General features: G+C 44.9%; 3 protein-coding genes across 3 annotated transcripts; all 3 read right to left on the reverse strand.

Moving 5' to 3' along the window:
• Positions 1–137: 137 nt before the first annotated feature.
• LOC123092907 (wall-associated receptor kinase-like 14) lies at positions 138–6706 on the reverse strand. The gene is made up of 3 exons (XM_044514761.1): positions 5346–6706; positions 3581–3661; positions 138–1671 (listed from the first exon to the last, which is right to left on the reverse strand). Exons 1-3 carry the CDS (start codon positions 6085–6087, stop codon positions 374–376), a joined length of 2121 nt encoding a protein of 706 aa, XP_044370696.1. The 5' UTR covers positions 6088–6706; the 3' UTR covers positions 138–373.
• Positions 6707–7737: 1031 nt separating this feature from the next.
• On the reverse strand, positions 7738–13572 carry LOC123092908 (conserved oligomeric Golgi complex subunit 6). Its single transcript, XM_044514762.1, has 11 exons — positions 13200–13572; positions 13046–13098; positions 12591–12738; positions 12355–12462; positions 11654–11721; positions 11108–11231; positions 10852–10998; positions 10427–10687; positions 10063–10347; positions 9199–9342; positions 7738–8512 (listed from the first exon to the last, which is right to left on the reverse strand). Exons 1-11 carry the CDS (start codon positions 13413–13415, stop codon positions 7997–7999), a joined length of 2070 nt encoding a protein of 689 aa, XP_044370697.1. The 5' UTR covers positions 13416–13572; the 3' UTR covers positions 7738–7996.
• A 326-nt stretch (positions 13573–13898) lies between these two features.
• Positions 13899–20504, reverse strand: LOC123092906 (nuclear pore complex protein NUP133). The gene is made up of 8 exons (XM_044514760.1): positions 20201–20504; positions 19871–19995; positions 17997–19775; positions 16907–17622; positions 15961–16119; positions 15497–15815; positions 14986–15053; positions 13899–14679 (listed from the first exon to the last, which is right to left on the reverse strand). Exons 1-8 carry the CDS (start codon positions 20374–20376, stop codon positions 14134–14136), a joined length of 3888 nt encoding a protein of 1295 aa, XP_044370695.1. The 5' UTR covers positions 20377–20504; the 3' UTR covers positions 13899–14133.
• Between the last annotated feature and the right edge of the window lie 1982 nt (positions 20505–22486).

Consider the following 22486-nt stretch of genomic DNA (forward strand, 5'->3'; position numbering starts at 1 on the left):
CGAAAAGTAAGCCAAGCGACCGAATGTTACCGGGAGACCGGGTTTACTTTTCCCCCGGCTACACCCTTCGTGGAAGAACTGGTCAGTGAGTTCTAGACAATCATCTCTCCGTCTGCACGTCAACTTGGTCGAATCAATGGCTTGTCAACATGGCGTCTGAGCAGACAAATACAGGTTTCATTTACAGATTGCTTGGAACCAACGCAAAAGGAAAAGGAAAAGGGGAAGGGAAGAGCAGAGCAAGAAGAGACCAGAAAATCGTGCGTTTTCATTTCTTTGGTAGCTACTAGAAGAAATCGTACATCTCTAAATTTTACAGCTAAACTAAACAACGATGGAATGGATGTCAGGAGTAGTGGCCGCGTGTCTCAGTTCAGTGAAGCGAGCTGCTATTCCCGAGCAGGCTATTGGAGGAAGGGGAGCTCCTGTCGCTGAACCACCTCTCCTGGACGGACACAGGGGAGGACCCCGCCGCGCCCTTCTCCGTTTCCCGCGCTGCCACTGCCATCGCCGGGGCAGACGTCGACAATGCCTCGCCCCTGCCTTTGTCCGGCCCCAACGACTTGTCCGTGCCGCGCGACGGCGCCGACGAGCAGAGCGACGACGTGGTCGACATGAACGCGGCGTCGTCATTCGACGGCGCCCACCCGCTGACCTGTATCTGCTCCAGCTCGTCGGCGACCTCGGCCATGGACGGCCTGATCTCGCTGTGGAACGCCAGGCACCTGAACGCCAGCTCCGCCACCTTGTGGATGGACGTGAGGGTCCACGCGTCCCGGTGCGGGTCCAGGAAGGGGTCGACGATGTCGTCCACGCAGCCCCTGCCGATCTTCTCCACAGCGAGCTGCGCCAGGTTGACCTCGCTGGGGCCCCGGCTGAAGTCGACAACCTTCATGGCCGTGATGATCTCCACCAGCACCACGCCGAAGCTGTACACGTCGCTCTTGTCGGAGAGGTGGAAGTTCTGGTGGTACTGCGGGTCGACGTAGCCCGGGGTGCCCTGCGGCGCGGTGGAGATGTGCGACGAGTCGACGGACGTCATGCCCATCCGGGACAGCCCGAAGTCGGCCACCTTGGAGTTGTACTCGTGGTCGAGCAGGATGTTGCTGGATTTGATGTCGCGGTGGTAGATGGGCGGGTGCACCTCCGAGTGCAGGTACGCGATGGCCTTGGCGGTCTCGGCGGCCACGCGGAGGCGCACCGTCCACGGCACGGCGGGGCGGCCGCGCTCCCTCTGCAGGTGCTGCGCCAGCGTGCCGTTGGGCATGAACTCGTAGACCAGGATCTGCTGGCCCTGCTCGATGCAGCAGCCCAGGAGGCGGACCAGGTGGCGGTGGCTCACGGAGGACACCAGCTTCACCTCGTTCATGACGGAGTCCAGGCCACCGTCGGCGTTGTCGCGGTGCTTGATCCGCTTCACGGCGACGAGGCGGTTGTCGCTGAGGCGCCCCGCGTACACCGTGCCGTAGGCGCCCGTGCCGAGCCGCTGGTCCTCGGAGAAGCCGCTGGTGGCGCGCTCGATCTCGCGGTACGAGTAGAGTGGCACCGTGCAGTCCGCCTCCGACAGGAGCCGCTTCGTGCTCTGCTGCGACCGGATGGACGCGGAACGGCGCTTCAGCACGTGGCACACCACGCAGCCGATGCCCATCACCATGGCTCCAAAAATTATTCCTGCAGTACGTGCAGAAATGTCATCAAAAACCGATAAGGACTGCAGTTTTGCAGAAAAGTTAAGAAAGCTTGTATGGACTGCAAAAATTGCAAATTATGTTAGAGCGAATGTTGGAACATTATGAAATTTCATGAGACATAAGAACGAATCCTTCCCATGATGTCTGTAGGATTTTCCTTTTGTACAAATTTTCCTTTTCTTTTGAGATGTCTGTAGGATTTCCGGAGAGTACTTTTTTTAGCATCTTCCAGAGAGGACCTATTTTATTCTCAAAAGAGTATTTGTCATTTTTAAAAAATTGAGGTGATTTTGCCGTTTTAAATAACCAAGGGATACTGCGCTATGTTAAAAGCCCATAAATGAACGAACAGCCCAACCTTGCTACTTTTTTGCTAGAATATAGAAGTACAGCCCAGCTTCTTTTTTTTTTGAGAAAAAGTACAGGTCAGCTTCAGAAATCATATTAAACAGTACACATGCATGATGGCCCAAAATATTATTTACAGTCCGGAGAGACAAATGAGCCCACATAAATGGAAAGATGGTCCTTCTCAAAAAAATTTGGAAAGATGGTCCTTTCCTCGGCCTAACATGTACTCGCAACAGCGGGTCAAAAAAAAAACAGCTGGATGGAAACGGGGAATCCTATTTGGTGTGCGGGTCCTCCCCTCGTGGAAACTACCCAAACCAGTTTTTCTTGTTTTTTATTTCGTTTTATCTCTTTCTCCAAAAAAAATCTACTTTAAATTTTCGTTTTCCTTTCTTTTTGTTTTTTCATTCCATATTCACAAACATTTTGTAAGATCTGGGAACATGTTTCAAATCTATTTTAAGAAAAGGTTGAATAGTTTTTCAAATTCAAAGTTTGTTCATCAAAATCAAAAAATGATCGTCAAGTTAAAAAAAATGATGAATTTAAAAAAACATCATATTAAGAAATGTTGGTCAAATTCAAAATTAGTTCATTAATTTCAAAATGAACAAAAATTTCATCATCTCTTTAATTTTTACATTTTCAAAATGTTCATATCTCTTTAATTTTCTTCATTTTTCTTCTTCATTTTTCGAACATCTTTTCTATTTTGTGATTTTTTTTAAGTCATGAACATTCATTTAAATCACAAAAACATATTGAATTCGTCACAATTTTCTAAGTGTTCGTAAACATTTGTCAAATTCACAAATATTTTGCACTTTTTTGTTTCTTATTATTATTTTTATTTTTGTGGACATTTAAAATAATCATGATCATTTTTTAATCCGCAATAATTTATTCAAAATCCTGAACATTTGTTAGAATTCCTGAACGTTTTTCAAAATCACAACCCTTTTTTGAATATGGAAACATTTTTTCAATTCCAAGAACATTTTTTTAATTCGACAACATTTGTCTAACTTGCAAATGTTTTTTGAATTTGAGGAAAAACAATAAAACTTGCAAACATTTTTTGATATTCAATTTTTTTAATATCGACCATTATTTGAAATTCAGAACTATTTTAAACCCCGAAATTTTTTATAGAAGCAAAAAAACGGAAAATAACAAAAAGAAACAAAAATAACGGGGGCGCCCGCCGCTCATACGGGCTGGCCCAAATAACGGGGGGTGCGCGCTCGGTCGCTACCCAGCGACCTGTGCGCGAAATAGTAGGTCCCGTTGAAAACATGCACAAACTATGTGAGTGGGTGACATTTGTTTTGCACGATGGTAGCCACCGGTACAACTTCTCTTTTTAGTAGCTACGATAGAGCTTTTCTTTCTTATTCCAGTCTTGATCAGTTCTAAACTTTCAACCGGTGAGGTATTTCTGAGGATGGTACTGTGGCAATGCAAAAAAGCAATCTAAAAAATAATAATGCAGCTTTGATAACTTTTGCATTAGCTTATAAGATGCATGAGCAAATTACCTGCCATGATAAGACCAACGAGAACGATCTTGCCACAATCTCTTGATAGGTAATTTGAGCGATCGCACTTGGACTTGGAAACTGTAACCATTGGACACACAGGTGTAAGATTGATGAGTAGAGGGGGAAAAGGGAGTAGCAATAATATCAAGAGTTTGACTTCACACAATATTTAGCTATCTCAACATAATTTAAGCGCCAATTTGAAGAACTCCTTTAATAACCTTACATTGACATGCATGCAAAAAAAGAATATTCCAAGGCCAAGCACCTGCGAACGAGCTAGTTAACTACTCATTTACTATCACTGGCAAATCTCAAATATGACGACGTTACACTTCACGCAATTTTATTTAGTGATCAAAAGTTAACTCAGGTATCAATAGATACTTGTTGGTCAACGAAGATTAATATTTTGCAAAGAAAAAGAACGGCTAATGCCAGCATCGGTCGGGTGATATTTCACCCGATTGATCTCCTCCTCCACCATCCTACTTTAAGTAGCAAATCTAGGAATGCAGATCATACCCATACGCAACATCATTGCAGCGTTTATCACCACACCCATAAAAACTCATTTGAGAATAATGCAGCATTTCAAACATGCCACAGAGCAAAAAATATATGTATACAAGCGTTGAAAATTTGCTACCATACTTGCAATTTATAAAAAAGACTAACCTAAGCAACATATGTGAACAACACATACAACAACAAAGGAACACATTTGCAACATCAAAACAATTTGTTCCTTATGAAGGTATGTGTGCAACAAACAACATATGTGCTTGTGTGCATGTCGAAACAATCTAGGCAACATAATAAAATCTCTAATTCACTAACCTCTCCCAATCGACAATGGAGACACCACCCTTCGCAGATCCTAGATCGTTGGAGCCCCGAGAGCTAAGTCATGCAATCCGGTACCCACTCCCCATACTCACAATGCCTTCCCTATGTTGGTGCTGCAAAGTTGCAGTGTGGTCATCCATGAAGTGCTGGAGGCACTCGAGTCGAGGAAAACCTGAAGGAGATGCATTGTCGGTGATAGGGAGCTGGGAGGAAATAACGACGCCGGGCCAGGAGAGAGGAGGGGGGGGGGGGTGCTACCCCGGGGTAGAGCCGACCGATGGTCAGTTCAATCGATGATTTCCTAAAAATTAACATGGGAAATTGACCGAGAAGCTAGTGCAATCCGCACGTGTTGACAATGAAATAAGACGCAACAAAAAAACACCATCTAAAAACGCAAAAGTGATGATTCCCGCTGCTACTCTCCATGCAGAGGTCGAAGGTTATCCTCCTTTTGAACCCGCGCACCACGAGGTCCCCGTGCCATTTGTGATAACTAACACGTCGCCGGCTAACGGGTCAGGAGAAACGTGCGGGAATTCAGCATTGTGTGTTTTAATCGACAGTGTGAAACGTAATGGCTGCCAAGAAAGGGGGCGGAGCCACCTTATCCATGAGATTTTTTTGTCAGAAAAGTCGGTGGGCAGAACCTTTCGCGGTTCCATTGAACATGTGGGTGACACAACCAAAGAACCAAGGATATGATCAATTCTTGCCCGTCTGTCTTCAAGGTGCCGATGGTCCACAATTCTAGGTGCGCAGCCGACGCCGCGGATTATTAGTTGCGTGGTCAACGAGAGCGAAGGAGTAGAGTGTAATAGCTAGTCTGTCTAGCTCGCACTACTTGACTCGCTAAAAATGGAGAAGGAAAATAAAGAAATACAGTAGTACCATTGTGCTGCGAAGTACTGACCTTCCCGGCAACCGGTGCCTTCGACGAAGCCGTCGCCCTCGAGCCCCTCCGGGCACTCGCACTGGAACGCCTCCGGCCGCGTCCTTGTCGCCGGGAACTGGGTGCAGTTGGCTCTGGCATCACAGCGGCAAGGCCCCGGTACCCACCAGTCCAGCTCCAGCGCGCCGAGCAGCAGCGACGGGCCCCCTGCATCCGAATAGCTCACCGCCGACACCAGCCCGGTGCAGTTCGACCTGAGCACCTCGCTTTTGTTCAGAAAATGGTGGCCGCGTGTGCTGTTGGTAGGAGGCACGATGCAGCGGATGGACTCGTCGGTGCAGTGGGACGAGTTCCTGTCAAGGAAGCGCTCAGGCGAACTGCTGCAGTTGCTGATTTGAGCAGCCTCGGCGCATGAGCTGACGACGAGCGCATTCCGGGAGGCGGGCGCATAGCTGTCGGAGAAGAGCGCCGCGACGGACGCATTGAACAAGCGAGAGCAGTTGGGCTGCAGTTTGAGGATGAGCGCGCGCGGCGTGAAGTTGCGGACGACCAGACCCAGCTCTCGCGTGCCGCCGACGAACACAACGCCGGCCCCGACATCGCAACCGAGCCGTATCGTGCAGTCGCTGGAGAAGCCGAACGGGTACGGCAGCGTCATGCCGCCGCAGCTCCGCACGCAGCTCCCGTTGCCTCCGCCGGCCGCGGCCGCCGCGGGCAGCAGCACGGCCGCCAGCAGCGGCAACAGCAGCACCGCACCGCGCATCTCCGTAGCTAGCTAGTTTAGCTTATCTTGCTTCCGAGCTCCGAGCAAGCCGTTCCTCTCATCTTAGATTTGCGCCTATAGCTAGTCAAGCAAGCGAAGCAAGCTTTAGCTGCGGCGCGGGAAAGAAAGGAAGGCGCGCGCGGCTGGAGTTGGGACTGGGCGAGGGAGAGGAGGTGGTGATGGTGCCTGTGGTGGTGCGCGCGCTTGCGTCCCCGCCGCGTCGGCTGTCATTTTTGTTGGTTCATTGCAGTGGAATTTTCCGCATTAAAAGCCGAGACCAACGACCAACCTACTCCTACTGCTCCTGCTGTGCTGCCCCATCCCGCACTGCACACACAAACACACTGGCACGCAGCTCATCACTATCCCGTCTAGAGTAGCCAGGCCCAGAGGGAGAATCCAAGTAATCCTCTCGCCAGTCTCGCCGTCATGGGAATGCGGGGCCGTACGCCGTCGTCGTCTCCCCGCAGCCCACGGGCGCCCGTTCCCACCACAGGCACAGCCGCGTCGCGCTCACGGTCACGGCTAGCTTAGATTAGAGCACTCTCCTCCACCGTGGAAGCGCAGGCGTGGACCGGAGACCTCGGCCTCGGCCTCGGGTAGCCGCCAGCTAGAGCCCGCCCGACGCCCGCCCCGCCCTCTCCACACGCTGCGCCCACTTGCCGTGCGCCGCATGACAACGCACGTTATTAGACTAGAAAAATCCCGGGCCAAACGACGACCCGGGGTCCGACGACGCAAGGCAACTGGTCGTTTTCATTTCCGGGAAATGGGTAATGGAAGGACGCACGTATGCTGGTGGCCTTAGATTAAGAGAGGACGTGACCTGACAGGGTTTTCAGGATTAGAAGAAGCTAGTTTAGTAGCACCACTAGGAGGCGGCCACCCTAATCACGTAGGATGGTGGAGACACCCACCTAACCATGCGACTATCTGCTTAATAATGCTATATTTAATTTGTTCGTAGGGGAACTAATTAATTAAGGTCAACCTACTCTACGGTGCTGATGAGCAGCTAATGGATGGGGTGTGCAGTATTCAACCAAGTTGATGCTGCTATTACAAGCCACGCTACACCATAATTATAAATTTAGCTGCCCAAAAGGAGAAAAAATGGTCACAAAGTAGAGAGGAAAACAAACAAATCCACACTGCCGACAAGCTTGAATACCTTTTCAACCATACCTGGATAACCTGTGTCCCTGATAGTATTCGTATTAGTTGTCCCCCAAGAAACAGCCTTGGATCCTGATTAGCGGCTGCTTCCACTTTCCACACCCGCCAAAGTTCAGAGTTCCGCTCGTCGCCGCAGTCAACAGCTACAGCTTGCATCCGCCAAATCAGCACGAAAAAGGAGATCAGATAGGGGGGCCACACACAAAGTTCCATCAAAATCAACTGCTCGTGTGTAGTAGTAATATTGAAAGTAACACAGTAAGGATGCAATTAATTGTGACGTTTTGCGGAAGGTTACAGCGGGAAGGAAAACAGTGACATCTTCTGCCAATTTGCTGATGAGAGCCTCTGGTCCACTAGCAGTTGCTTGACTCTAGTTGGCAAGTTGGATGCAGTTATTCGTCATCGCTTTCAACCCTACACAAGCAAGAACAGGAAATACTGGAATCTGGTTTCTCCAAATATACAATTCGGTACCGGAATGTTTTTCTTCTCTGGTATACCACTGGTATCATTAATCCGACAATGACTCGTGTGGTTTTTTATAAACAAGCAAACCTGTAATACACGACAATCGAGATATGATATAACAGTTCACTAAAAGCTGTAACCACTTCAGTATTTCTTCAAGACGAAATTGCAACCTCGGATTTTAGCAGGAAATATACATCAGTGTGATTCTGAACATGAATCTCCTCTCATTACATGTACCAAAAGGTATGGTGTATGGACCTCAGATTTCCAGTATAGTTCTTATCTGCTCCGGCGAATGCTTGACCAACGATCTTGGGTCAGGATAACAGTTCTTTGGATCCATCACCGCCTTGTAAATGAGCTCGTAAGCTTCTGCTAGTGCTCTCGCCAAACCATAGCACGCGTCTGAGCGTAACCTTGGAACCTGCAGCTGCTCGAATTCCGGCAAGGAGCCTTCTGTTCCAGTCACAATACCATAGAAAGCTTTCAAGCACTCCAGAAGCATTTGTGGTGATGTCTCCACAACATCTGCCAGAGGTCTTGCATCATCCTCGCCGTCAGTAGAGCTGTAGTTCTTCATGTATGGCATCTTACTTGACAATCCACACTTACTGAGAATGCTATCAGCTTCTTTATCTACCAAGGCACGCGTGTGTGTTTCGATCATAGAGCGAAGGTTTTTCACATAGCTTGTAGCAACCTCCTGATCCATCAATGGTTCCTCAATAGCTGATAAGCAGTTGATGAGGTAAACTTTGGACGAAGATTCACCACTCTGTACATTGCATGGCATCATGTAAGGAAAAATATTACCCAGTTAAAGGCTTAAAGCAAAAAGGTTTCTGATCCGCGCATAAAAAATCACAGTTTCTTTAATCTGATCAGTGCCCAAAAGGTTATGAAATAAAATTGAACAAGGCAATCATGAAATCCACAACACCGGCTGTTTCTCATGAAGCCAATTATATTTTTATTCTGGGACCATAAAGCGAGTATTAAGGAATGTGAATTGGAATTTTTTTTTTGAGAAGGAATGTGAATTGGAATTGCATGCCTATTGGTATATGTAGGATCACTTCATCAATTACTAAATAATAAGTGTTTCCCATGTCGAATAGTGCTAACCGCCAAATGAATGGAAGTGTTTGATCTTATCCATCTCTGCCTCGCTAGTTGTCTCCACTTTTTCTCTACAGTTTGCACTGGCAAAGGTGCCAGTTTCACTGTTGCAGCTACAGGGAACTTTTTGAAATTTCTTTACTTGTACCATCTGTATTTTAATAGTCTAATAACTGTGTGGTGTGTGGTGGTGACTGGCAACAGAAAGAAAAAAAGGCTGGCTATTTTACTAGTTCAGTTCATGACCAGAACATAAGTACAAAGGTTGCTCCACAATAGTCACAGGTCCAAGGGATTCACATTACGATGCACATGGTAAACAAAAAGAATTATGCTACCTACCAGGACAGATGTTGATGATTTCTTTGATAGAATAGCATCAACTGAGATTGAATCTATCTTACTTCCGATAGGTTCAGAACTAGTTCTACCACGCCGTGCAAGTGCACCTTTTGACTTTTGTGCCTCTGCGGCTTGCTCACACATCTGAAGAGTAGGTCAGGAAGTCAGGATTAGCACTAACAGTACCACATGTAAACGAGGACTCCCGATAAACCACAATGCAGATAACACCACATTCTGTGGTAACAACAATAAAGGTATAACAAAACTACTTGTAAAAGAGAAGAACAGCAAATATGGAACACCTTTTGCACCGATAGCGCATGTCATCTGTAGTAACTGGCTCCACTAGAACATACTAATATATTAGTTTCTACAAATCACGAGTACTGATCAAAATGAGTAAAACGTACACACTTGTTACTTGTGCAATCTAGAGTTACTTTATACTATATGATTACCCAAAAAACATCCACATGGAACAGCCCCAAAAACTTCTAGAATGAAATGAAATATTTAGGAAGTGACACTAAAACACATAATTACTTTGGAGATATTAAGCAATTGTGTAATACTGATAGCTTGCTTGAGCGGAAGATAACTTGATGGTGAATACAGACACTGAAATACTGCTAGTTTTAAGAATTATCACATAACATCACTGTAGACATAGAGGATAGGAAGATAAATCCTATTATTACAAAAATAATAATATAGAGTGCTCAGTGGATACTGGATAGGATCAAAATTCAAAATTGCACCAAGGGTAGAAATTAGTCAGACCGAGCAATAAATTTTCAGCTTGCCGGACATGCTTTTTAGACATCTGTACAAACTAAAGTACATCGAATGCAGAAAGCTCACCTGAATTATAGGATCCAATATTGCAGAAATGACTGGATCAAAGTTTAACCCTTTTCCAGAGGCAGAAATCATCATGCTATTGTAGGTACTTATGAGCTCAAGCAACAGAGAAACTCCCTCCCTCACTGCTGGTGGGGGAGAGAGGTCAACCGCAACAAGTGGAGGATATCGCAATAACTTTTCTCCACGGCTCTTCAGGATGTTGAAGAATGTCCGCTGTGTTGCATCTCTAAGTGACCATATTGTATTGCACAATGATGTGTCTACACCCAGCAGTTCTGATATCTAGAATAGAAAAGGACCATGTGTGAACTGAATAAATCTTAGCTTTACTAAATAGCCAGAACTAGAATTTCAGACTCACCGTGTAACCATAAAATTCCAGGGTATTACTAAGTTTGTAAGAAACTATCAGACTTGGTTGTGACTGCAGAACTTGCTCGACTCGAACTTTAAACGGTCGGCATGCCCCTTCAAATATTCTATCGAGAACAAAAGTGAAATCAGATTCTCCTTTGGATGAATCACCTTCTCTTACAGAATGACGATGATTAGCTGGACCACTGTCACTTATTGCATCCGGATCAAGCAGCGCAGCTATAAGCTCCCTTTCAGATGCAAGTGCCTTCAAACATTAAAGCCAGAAGTTTAGAAAGGCTAAAGGAATATCTTTATGTTGCAGATGAATGATGCATATGTATGCATGTTATTCGTAAGGGATTTTATTTAACAAACATTAATTAGCTCATTGCATACTGACTATTAACAAGGATAGACCAAGGAAATCACCTGATGTAGCCATCCCAGCATATCGCCTACATAACGAAGAGGATCATGAGCATGCACTTCTATTGGTCTTGGGAGCCCTCCGGGTCCACCTCTAGTAAGAGCACTTATAAACCGCCTGAATAAGGCATGATGCCTCATATTGGCAACCTATGGATGTGGATAACTAAACTATCAGACACTATTTGAATTAACTGCAACTTTACTATGTAGAAGGTAAAAACTCAGGTATCATAACTATTTACAAGGTACGGCATACCTCTTCTGCGCAGTACTTGAACAGAACAGGCCTTTCCTTCAGGCACCGAACAGCCTTCTTCAAAAGTTCACTTACTTCAGGATTATCAGTATCACCTAGTTTTTTACACTCAACTTGAACCCACCTGATGACAGGGAAATTTGAATTACGACACTTGAACATCAAATGTCAATTGATCATGTTATATAGAACACAGCACAATAGCAAATTTGAGCAAGGTCTTCGGCAACAGTTCATTCAACAGTACTTATCATGAGAACTTATTTTTCAGTAGTGTCTAGTGAATGAAGTCAAGTATAGATGAACGTTGAACACTAGCTTTGGAACAGTAGGTAAGGTCAAATTAGAGCATAAAACATGAACTACAAAGTTAACAAAAGAACATCCCAAGGAAATGTTAGGGTACAATATTGTCAGTAGCAGTAAAAGCAAGCAAAAGTGGGTGAGCGGAAATATATCTCCAATTACTGAGTAAAAAACAAAGACTTCCAGTGAAAGGAAAAGGAACAGCAAAAGATTAGATGACTATAGAACGATGGCCAGTACCTGCATAATCTTTCATAAGCTCCTTCTTGGTACACGGACATCATATCCATAAGTTCCAAACCAGCACGCTGAATAAATAAAAAATAGGGCATTAACACACATATTCTATGGAATCAGCTATTAGAAATAGGTTCCCAGTGTCAAAGCATCTAGTTCTTGGTGGAATGTAGGGTCATCTCCTTACGGGCTCATTCAGTTTGCTTTTTTTAGTATTTTTTTCTTATATATGGCATTCTTTTCATAGGAACGGAGCAACTAAGATTCCTTACGATTGTGTCCATATTGGCCTAATTCTTGAGGATTCTTAGCATTATGTGAGACCTCATTGGAAATTCCTAAAGATTGGAGTCGACAGGGCATCCTAATCCTTTACTTTTCCTATTCCTTTGATCTGGAAATCTCGTAAACCAAATGAGCCCTACATAATTTGAGCAGACCTTGTATATGCCAGTAAATGGATTAACAGAACTCCATATTTCCGAAAATACAAAGCTAAAAATATCAAATTAAGATAACCCATTAACTGCTTTCATTCTAGGAATGTAGTCCTTTTTTGCTTCCCAAGGAAGAGCCTATTTATGACAGACAGCTGAGAATCCATTCTTCTAATTGAGTTGAAAGACTGGCAGGAGAAAATGTTGATGTTGTTGTGCTCAAGAAAATGAAGGCAAGGAAAAATCTCAAGGACAAAGTGAAAGTACCTGGTGGTGTGTTCGCAGCAGAACCTTGCAGTTCGAATGGATTTCTTGGACATGCAATAGTGCCTTAAAGAATTTCTCATCTATATCTTCTTCCCGGAGTGCATGTATCTATTAAACATAAGGTTCTGTGAATAAAAACACTCCAGATTGCCGTGCCACTAAACGGGCAAGACATCGCACCATAGCAACCAAAGAATCATTGGAACAACTGATTTCGTTTAAGTAGAGAGTAGTACCTCTTCATTTGAAAGTTGGTAATCCCGCAGGAAACATGATACAATTTCCTGGCGCTGAGTGATAACCTCAAGTTCTTGTTGCAACCTCTCCGTTGTACTGATGATATCCCCTGTACTTGCACTACAGCTGCTCAATGCTTCCTCAATCCTAACACAATGGCAGCGAATAGCATTCAAGTCAAACCGGCTGCTTTTAGTAGAAACCTTTTGCATATACAGCTTAACATTATCTATATTTACTCAAATGTCTTAGTTAGCACCATGCACCAATAATAAAATACTGACTGCAGGTTCTACAACTCACAAAGATTGAGTAAAAACATGTGTTCATACAATGTGCCAATTCCCCTAAATCTACAGGTTTGAGGTGAACCTAGTGCAAATATCAGAAAACAAGCTAAGGTTCCATTTCCAGGCAGGAGGAGCAGAAGAACAAAATGCCAGAATGGACTCACTTCTTCCAGGAATCGTCCAGCGCGTGCACTTCCCCCTCGACGCGATCCAACGCCTGCACGCGAACATGAAAAGGAAAACAAGCAATCAGGCACCAACCGACCAACGGACGACGTGGGGAGGCGAGGCGGGCAGCAATGCGGCAAGAGCGCGCACCTTCTGGGCGGGGAGGGAGGCGTCGAGGAAGTGGCGGTTGATGGCGAGCGCGCGCTGCTCGACGGAGGACTTGAGGTTGCGGCGCGCCTGCGGGGTGTTGTGCTCGTAGAAGGTGGAGAGCGCGCCCAGCGAGGCCAGCAGATCTGGGCTGTCCGTCCGCGTCTCGAGCACCTTCTTCAGCTTCCGGGACACCCCCGGCGCCAGCGCCGCCGCCATCCTGCCCCGCTTGGCCGCTGCCCCGCCGCTGCAGGCAACGCCGCCGAGTTCGCGATCTCAATTCGCAGGTGATCTTCCCCTCCGTCCTCCCTTCCCTTCGGCTGAGGAGTTTGGTGATGACCGTCTAGGATCTGGGGGAGGTGAGGCTTCCGCCGTGCCGCCGTGTCGCCGTGTGTCTGTCAGTGTTGGGTTCAAAGGCAGGCTCACTTAGAGCCCACAAGAAGCCCGGCAAGTAAGTGGGCCCACAGATGGGCCACAATTCTCGGTTCCCACATTTTCTTCCTACCACGACTGTCACTGGCAAGAGTGTTTTTTTTGTTCTTCTTTAAAAAGGCAAGAATGCTTTTGCTTTTTCCAACTCCGCGCATCAATATTTTAAGCAACAAAACGCCAGCTAGTTGTAGTATCAGAATTTCTAAGAAAAAAATCGTAGCACCAGAAAAAGATTGACGCATGTTTCAATTTTCAAAACACAGCTCGAGCTAAAAGAAAAAGGCAATAGCTGACAATGTTGCAGTCTCTACGAAGGTTTACAGCTGACAATGGACATCACTACATCACAGAGTAAAAATTACTATTGCATGGTCATCACAGAGTCAAAAATACTATTCCAGTCAGCCAAATAACTCCGACGATTGCATGGCCATACAAAGTAAAAGCACTGATGATGATTTGGAACTCCAGCCAGCCTACATACGCACCTCCTTCTCCGATATGATCACGAGTCCATGTCCACAGGTTCATCTGCCGGGCCAGCATATGATAGTTCCTTGCCCATGACCACCGCCGTCATCATCAGCTTACCGGCGTCCGGAAAGGCGTCGTGCTGCATCAGCACCTCCTCCACCGAGAAACACTTGGCCTCCAGGCCTCTCGCGTGCACGTCCTCTTTCCTCACGGGGAGCACCTCCTCGAACGTGCCGTCGAACACCACCGCGTCCGAGCTGTAGCACAGCCTCGAAGCGTTGAAGAGGACCGTTCCCTGAAGAGATTCTTGGATGACTTCATCGCTCCAGCCTTCTGAAACTGATGCCTGTGAGAGCTCAACCCAGTCATCCTGGTCGGCTGCGTTCGTCCAGCAAGCCTCTAGAAGGCCTTTGTTGGAGCTTCGGAACGAGGAGCCTGTCCAAGCAAATACTTCGAAGGCTTTGAGAGAGAGCTCGCGGCCTCTCTTCATGCACATCTCAATTAGTTCTGATGGCGGAAGAAGCTTGCTTGCATGTTTGCCCTGTGCATATTCTGGATCATGCTGAACAATCGCTTCCTGTAAAGAAAAGATAAAAATTATTTCGTCAGCTATGCGTTCTGACTTCCCTTAGAAATGATAGGGCATCCACCTACCTGCCATCAAGCAAGTTATCCTCTTTTGTATAGCTTGAATATACTTTCATCAAAGATAAATAAAACAACTTTGTAAAACTTTGTAGGAGTTCAAACTTGGTAGTACTGCCATGCCTCTAAACATGGAATACTTCAATACATGGCCAGTTAACACTGAAGTCTGGAGGCAGATAATTAATTATAGAGAACAGAAGTACAACATCATCTTTTTCTGTTTAAGGCACTTCACCTGAAGATTTAGAATCCGGATATCAGCATCTATCTGTGCAACCTTTACTTCATAATCAACATCCTTACCTACTTGTTAAAAACTGCAATATATCAGGAGTCCATTTACCACGAAAAGAACAAAACATATCATCGAAGAAATGGGAATTAATACAAAAGAATGATGCAACATCGGTTCCTTAACAAAAATTATCTTCTAGAAAATCAGGCATTTCCTGTGCTGCAGAAAGTTCAGCAGAATCATTGAAATAAACTCTTACCAAATAATAAAAGGTTAAGCAGCACGCCGATAAGAATATGCAACACCTACAAGTCCTAAGCATGTGAAAATTTCAATGATGGAGAGAATCATAGAATTCATCGCATTTACTTAGCACTTGATAAACTACTGCTGTCCATCTTAAAAATAATACTGGAAGCCAGTTTTACATAAACTTATATAATATGTGGTTACATCAATCATGGCATAGCAGGAGGTATAGAAGGAAAGTATAACAGAAGAAATAGTTAACCTGCTGTTGCGGCAATTTTAGAGAGATAGAGAAGACGTCTTCTTTCAACAAAGGACAGCGACTTTCTGGTGCTTGTTAGGTCAGCATCTTCTCCAGGACTTGAAAGCAGAGCACAGGTATGAAGAGTCTCTGAAGCAGTTGAGAACTGATTTAAGCATATCTCGTGCAGCCACAAAAGATCGCTACGGTCTTTCAGAAAATTAGCTAGCTCTTCCTGGAATTCTTCTCCCAGCCTTAACAGCTTAGCGGAACTCCGGCTGTTGATTAGCTGTTTAAAAACGTAGAAACTGAATCCCCCCTGAGGTCCTATACTATCATGCTGCAACATAAGGTTCAACATAAGAGCCGTGTTCCATAACAATTTTTTGGTTGAAAGTGGATAACATGCTAGGTCATTGAAAAAATATACAACAAGGCATAAAAATGATCCAAGACAAATTGGGGATATGATCATGTGATTTTACCATAAGATTGCGGAGGAGAACCGTATCACTGATATCATAGCAAATCTGCCACAACGTTTGGTACCCTTCATGCCGTTTAGCTGTTGCCAAAATAGGAGAAGTGACCTCTCTAAATATAGATTCTTTCAGATCAGGATTGTCATTGCCTTCACTTGACTCCTGGTAAATACGGGCATGTATTAGGTAGTACCATATTAAAATCAAGTAAAACCGTAGAGCCAACATTGACAGTGTTTATAAAATGATACATGTTAAGTATGAACGCATCATGTCAAGAAGTGAAGAAACTGTCAACAGCAGATGGGCAATCCAGAAAAATGTTGAGTTAATTAAATTACTAATTGTCCAGATAGGCCTTTGCGATGGTTCTTTTTTATATGGAATGTCATTCTAGCTGAAACTGCCCTTTGTTACTTGATGTCAAGCTATCATCCACTATGTTGATGCATACAAACTTACATTCATGTCAGATCAACAAAACATACACTGATACACGTGTTATGATCAGAGATTACTAGTCAATGCATGCTTGTATAGTCCATATTCACTTCAATGAAAATGACACTAGGGGGAATCAACCAAAGAGCCAACCAAGCAGCAAACTACTAAAATCTCATCTGAATGTCGATGTCACAGATTGCGTACTGAAAGGGTGAGTTGCTACATAAATAACAAAATACTCCAGAACTACCATTGCATACATACAAGTATAACACAAGTTTGAACCTCAACAGTCCGCAAATTGGTACGAGGCAGCTAATCATATAAAATAAGCTATGGACCTAACCAGTAACCACACCATTTTCTGAGGGAATAAAGGATAGACTGAATTCTAAGATAGAACAATAGATAAGAGTACAAGGAAATAAAGAGACATCATGAACTTGCAAAATATAAGCGCGCAAGAAAAACATTAAGAAAATAGTGGGGTAGAATTAGACCAAACCTGATATTTTGCTTCTATAATTTGCTTTGCAAGGTCATAAAGGGATCCAAGAAGCTCATCTCTCCGTTCACAGTATTCTTGGGCTAGCACACCATGGTCCTCCCCACGTTCAAATTTGGCAGTTAATAGACCAATATATCCCTCCAGTAGTATATCTGTGAGTCCTTCCAGCTGAGACCATAGATTAGATTTCATTGGCATGCCTGCAGATCCTGGTTCTCTCAAAAGCTCCATCACAGATGATGCCAGGTTCCAGATTCCAGACCGCACTACAGGCTGACTGTTCCATGTTATCAGCCCTTCAGGAGAAGGATACCAGTCCTTGTACTCCGCTCTGTAGTGCAATGCTGCCTGAACTAAGGTCACACAGGCATTTGATAACTCAAGTGCACGTTGCATCTGAACAGATGGGTGTTCTTCTCCGGTTATGATATACCGAAGTTGATGCGACAAACAATAAAATAGATCCTCTATATCAGAAACTCTACTGTAGAAAACTTCAGCGTTATCACGATCCATTAATAGAACAGTGTTCCGTCGAGCTTTCTCACCGACCAGCTGAATGAGATTCCACAGTGCACCAGCAGTTGGGGTTTTGGACTGAGGTGATAAACGTGTGCTTGAACTCTGCTGGCTAAGGGCATTTTGTAATTCTCTAAGATGGATCATTCCAGAGAGCTTTTCTCCATGTTCCATGACACTTAGCATTGCAGCTCCTATTGAAAAAGCATAATGAAAATTATTCGGTCAGAAAATGAACTCATAGAACAGTATCAGTTCCCCTTATGTCTATATAAATCGATATTGTAGTCTCTAGGTCCTATCACATTGTTACAATTACAAATTTAATGATTTCAAGAGAAGGGGGAGGGGTGTTCTAAGACAAATGCCTAATGATTAACAGATACTATAGCATACACAAGATACCATAATAGAAAGATCACATCAATTTTGACAACAATGTGTAATATAGATAGCAAACAGACAATAACAATAAGTAACATAACCAATGGGTCCGTTTGATTATTTGTAACAGGGATAATACGAGTCCAAAAACAAATTTAAAAAAATGGCAAGAGAAGATCCATACTTTGTTTTGAAGATAGTTCTTCATGGCACTTGGACAAGACAAGAAATTGAAGGAATTTCTCATGTTTTTGACGTTTCTCAGCAAGGGATGAAACAATTGTTGAAGCAAGAAATTCAGCTTCTCTAGTTGTTGTCCAGTGCTTAGATAATGTGTTTACAATAGATTTGCTTACTCGAACAAATACGTTCATCTCACCCTCTTTCTCAAATGCCCCTGCTACTCTAAGCTTTTGAAGTGCCTCATGAACAGCGCCAGACAAAATAAAATCATGAAACAGCCGATTAAGTAACATCTCAGCCTCTTCATCAACCACAGCCTGCTGGGCTACGCCTGTTAATGCTGATCTTTGCCTGTCTCCAGCACTCCAAGCCTCAGAGCTAACTCTTCTGGGAACAATACTGGCACTGAATGCTTGACTTCTCCTTTTCTCTTCAGCGACTGCTTCATTACAGCTACCTTTTCGTGATAAGCTGCGCTCTGGAGGCTCAACCCCACCAACTAATACAGCCTTCTCAGGTATTGCCCAGATTCCTGCCTTTTCTGTGAGAACAACCCAAGCTCCTTCATCCCTATCCTCAGCAGATGGGATAATGGAAGCATCAAAAACCTTTCCAGCATCCCAAGGCAGATCAAATTGATAGAGTCGGGTAGAGCCCCTCCAATAGATGGCCACCGTTGCTTTTCCATCACCTGATAAGATGGTCACTGAGCCAGAAGGCTTGCCGCCAGTTTTTAGCCTCATGGAGAACAAAAATTCTTCATCCTCCACTCGAGCTTTAGGGATTATCACCTGAGCAGGAGCTTTTTTCTCCAAAAACCTTTCACATTTAACCACATTGTTTTCGGATGGAAACTTTTGGTTAGATTTGTACAGCATTGTCAGAAGTGAATACTGAGTGTAGTTTGACCCACTCACCCGGTCTTTGCAGAAGGTAGCAACAAGAATATTAAATTCCTTCCCGCGCTCATCTATCTGCATGTCCAAAAGCCAGATGTTCTTTTGACCAGCTATGTCCTTTTTTATGCCCAACTCCCCATCATTACCAACAATTTCCTGAGACCCTAATATTTTTACATTGATTCCATGCAAGAGTGAGATGCCCCAACATTGTATTCCCTGGCTAGTCAACAAAAAGAACTTCCGTTCAGCAGCCTCGGATGATTCATTGCTTGGTAGCCAAACCAAGGATCTTCCACCATTATTTTTCTGAGAATGATCAGTACCATTATCTCCTAATGTATCACGATGGACTTCTCTTCGGTGAATTCTCAGTGGTGAACACTGAAACAACCATAAAGCACCTGTTGGCTCAGAAGCAATCGCAATACATTCATGAGCGGCTCCTGGAACGGAAGCTGCAATTAGCGAGTTAAACCTGTAACAGCCAGATATGGCACCACTTGCAGATGTGTCACTGTGGCCAGATAAACTAAGAACTGGACCCTTGCTACTAGTTTCATCATAGATATCAGGCCAATACGCAATAGCTTGTGTTCTTCTGTTGCAGAGGATAAGACCAGTCGAACTTCTTCGGTGCAACATATCTCCACTATTCCTTGTTGATGGACCACTACTATGCCATCTCATGATGCAAACCGTCCACTGGTTACCAGAGAGGGGTTTTCCGTCTTTGTCTCCCACAAGCGAAGACGGGATCTCAAGTGCAAGACAATCTTTTGCAACAGCAGCCAAGTAGCTCCAGATAAAAAGCTCATTTCCACATATCATCCATGCAAGGGATGTTTCTTTATCAATGCCACCTACAAGCATGCTCTTGCCTACAAGGGATACATAAACGGCGTCTGCAGTTCAGAATGGTAGAAGCAAACTAGCAAAAGAAAAATCGTGCAGGCACCCAAGAGAAACTAGTTACCGGCAAAATTCCTCTGCAGAAGGTTGGCTTGTGCATTCCTCACGACTTGGGGAAACTCTGCTACGCGCACTGGTTGGATCTGGTCAGAATCGCCGGCCCTGTCTGTTTGCTTTGATGTCGAAATCCTGAAAATTCGCACAGAGAAACATAATTTAGAAACATCGCAGTTCGGCGAACTGTGTCAAACTGTAAGCACGCTAGCCTATTACGGTGAGGATGGCGAAGGGGGTCCTGCGCATCGCTTGCTTCCGGTGCCTCAACTAGATACAAGCACGCGGTGAAATGCGGCGATTCTGGTGAAATCGAAGACAGGTGGGACGGAAGGGTCACCTGGCGAGGAGGGAGGAGGTGGTCCATGGGGCCGGGGTGCCCGTGGCGGGGCGGTCGGAGAGGGCGAATCCACCAGGGGAAGGGGAGTGGGCGGGAGCAGGAGGAGGGGGTGAAGGGGTCGCCTCCTCCTTCTCCCTGCGGTGGAAGTGGGGTTTCCGGATCGCCGGCGAGAACATCTTTGGCGGCGGACGAGCTGTGCTGCAGCCACCTCAAGCTCTCCGACTAGCCGGCCTTTTTCGGCGCTCTCTCCGGTAGGCTAGGGTTTTACTAGTGTTTTGAGTTTCTTCTTTTTCTCTCCTCTTTGCGTTTTGCCCCTCCTTAGAGATGAAAATACGGAGACGCTAGTGGGAGCTAAGGGCCTCTGTGTAATACATGGTTCTAAAACCAGAGAGATGGAAAAGGTTACTTCCTCACATATGATTCTTACGACTCTTCCTACGATCCAAATGCATTATTTAATTTTCTTTTTTTAAAGGACTCACTGTTATAAACGTTCCCAAATGACAAGTGCCACATTTGAGAAAACTCTGTATCTGACATTTTTTACAATTAAAGTTGTCATCTAGAAGTAAAAAAAAAAAACAAAAAAAAATTGAAACTTGCCATACGAAAAGAAAGTTGCCATCCTCGCGTCGCTAAACTTGCCATAGAAAAACATGTGTGGCACTCATTAGTCTTAAAGGTTTGTGAAAGTGCAATTATCCCTAGGTGGTTTTGGTAATTCATAACAACATATAGCTCATTGAGCTAATGCTATTCCAAGACATATATTTCAGGAAAGCTCAATGAATGGCATGGCATGGATGATGAAAGTGGATCCCTCAAAATACTAAGGACAAAGGATTGGCTTAAGCTCATTAGCTCAAGACTCTTCATTTTATATTTTAGTGATCCAAGATCACATTGAGTCTATAGAAAAAGCCAATACTATCAAGGAGGGATGAGGTGTTGCTTAATGAGCCTCTTGCTTCATGTGCTTAGTGATATGCTCCAAAACCCTCAGCTACTTTCTCACATCCACAAATGACCTAAACCCAAAGCCAAAATCGGTCACACCGATTCTTCCTATCCGGCGCCACCGATTTCAAATGTCATAGCCACTGCCACAAACCCTAGGCAAATCGGTTCTACCGATAGGGATCTCGGTCTCACCGAGATGGGATTGTAATCTCTCTGTTTCCCTTCGTAACGTTTCGGTCAAACCGAAGTGAGCGATCGGTCCCACCGAGATTGCAATGTAAACTCTTTGTTTCCCTTTAGTAACATTTTAGTCTCACCGAAAAGAGCAAATCGGTCCCACCGAGTTTACCTGACCAACTCTCTGGAAAGCTTATTACCAAAATCGGTCTCACCGAGTTTGTGTAATCGGTCTTACCGAGATTACGTTATGCCCTAACCCTAACCGAATCGGTCTCGCCGAGTTGCATGTCAGTCCCACCAAAAATCACTAACGGTCACTAGGTTTACTAAATCGGTCCGACCGAGTCTGCTGAATCGGTCCCATCGAGTTTGGTAAATTGTGTGTAACGGTTAGATTTTGTGTGGAGGCTATATATACCCCTCCACCTCCTCTTCATTTGTGAAGAGAGCCATCAGACTAAACCTACACTTCCAACTTACCAGTTCTGAGAAAGAACCACCTACTCATGTGTTGAGGCCAAGATATTCCATTCCTACCATATGAATCTTGATCTCTAGCCTTCCCCAAGTTGCTTTCCACTCAAATCTTCTTTCCACCAGATCCAAATCCTATGAGAGAGAGTTGAGTGTTGGGGAGACTATCATTTGAAGCACAAGAGCAAGGAGTTCATCATCAACGCACCATTTGTTACTTCTTGGAGAGTGGTGTCTCCTAGATTGGCTAGGTGTCACTTGGGAGCCTCCGACAAGATTGTGGAGTTGAACCAAGGAGTTTGTAAGGGCAAGGAGATCGCCTACTTCGTGAAGATCTACCGCTAGTGAGGCAAGTCCTTCGTGGGCGACGACCATGGTGGGATAGACAAGGTTGCTTTTTCGTGGACCCTTCTTGGGTGGAGCCCTCCATGGACTCGCGCAACCGTTACCCTTCGTGGGTTGAAGTCTCCATCAACGTGGATGTACGATAGCACCACCTATTGGAACCACGCCAGAAACATCCGTGTCTCCAACTGTGTTTGAATCCTCCAAACCCTTCCCTTTACTTTCTTGCAAGTTGCATGCTTTAATTTCCGCTGCCTATATACTCTTTGCATGCTTGCTTGAATAGTGTGATGATTGCTTGACTTGTCCTAAGATAACTAAAATCTG

This window comes from Triticum aestivum, chromosome 4B (assembly GCF_018294505.1).
Source record: "Triticum aestivum cultivar Chinese Spring chromosome 4B, IWGSC CS RefSeq v2.1, whole genome shotgun sequence".
NCBI classification, from domain to species: Eukaryota; Viridiplantae; Streptophyta; class Magnoliopsida; order Poales; family Poaceae; genus Triticum; species Triticum aestivum.

Excerpts from the sequence above, each read along its gene's own strand:
- LOC123092908 (XM_044514762.1), bottom strand. The coding sequence starts at position 13,415 with ATGGCGGCGGCGCTGGCGCCGGGGGTGTCCCGGAAGCTGAAGAAGGTG. Across the intron at positions 13,099-13,199 it reads CCTCCCTCCCCGCCCAGAAG|GCGTTGGATCGCGTCGAGGG; the intron begins GTGCGCGCTCTT and ends GTTCGCGTGCAG. Across the intron at positions 11,232-11,653 it reads GCTTATGAAAGATTATGCAG|GTGGGTTCAAGTTGAGTGTA; the intron begins GTACTGGCCATC and ends CCCTGTCATCAG.
- LOC123092907 (XM_044514761.1), bottom strand. The coding sequence starts at position 6,087 with ATGCGCGGTGCGGTGCTGCTGTTGCCGCTGCTGGCGGCCGTGCTGCTG. Across the intron at positions 3,662-5,345 it reads AGGCACCGGTTGCCGGGAAG|TTTCCAAGTCCAAGTGCGAT; the intron begins GTCAGTACTTCG and ends CAATGGTTACAG. Across the intron at positions 1,672-3,580 it reads CGTTGGTCTTATCATGGCAG|GAATAATTTTTGGAGCCATG; the intron begins GTAATTTGCTCA and ends CACGTACTGCAG.
- LOC123092906 (XM_044514760.1), bottom strand. The coding sequence starts at position 20,376 with ATGTTCTCGCCGGCGATCCGGAAACCCCACTTCCACCGCAGGGAGAAG. Across the intron at positions 16,120-16,906 it reads TTATAGAAGCAAAATATCAG|GAGTCAAGTGAAGGCAATGA; the intron begins GTTTGGTCTAAT and ends CGTATTTACCAG. Across the intron at positions 15,054-15,496 it reads TAAAATTGCCGCAACAGCAG|GTAAGGATGTTGATTATGAA; the intron begins GTTAACTATTTC and ends TTTAACAAGTAG.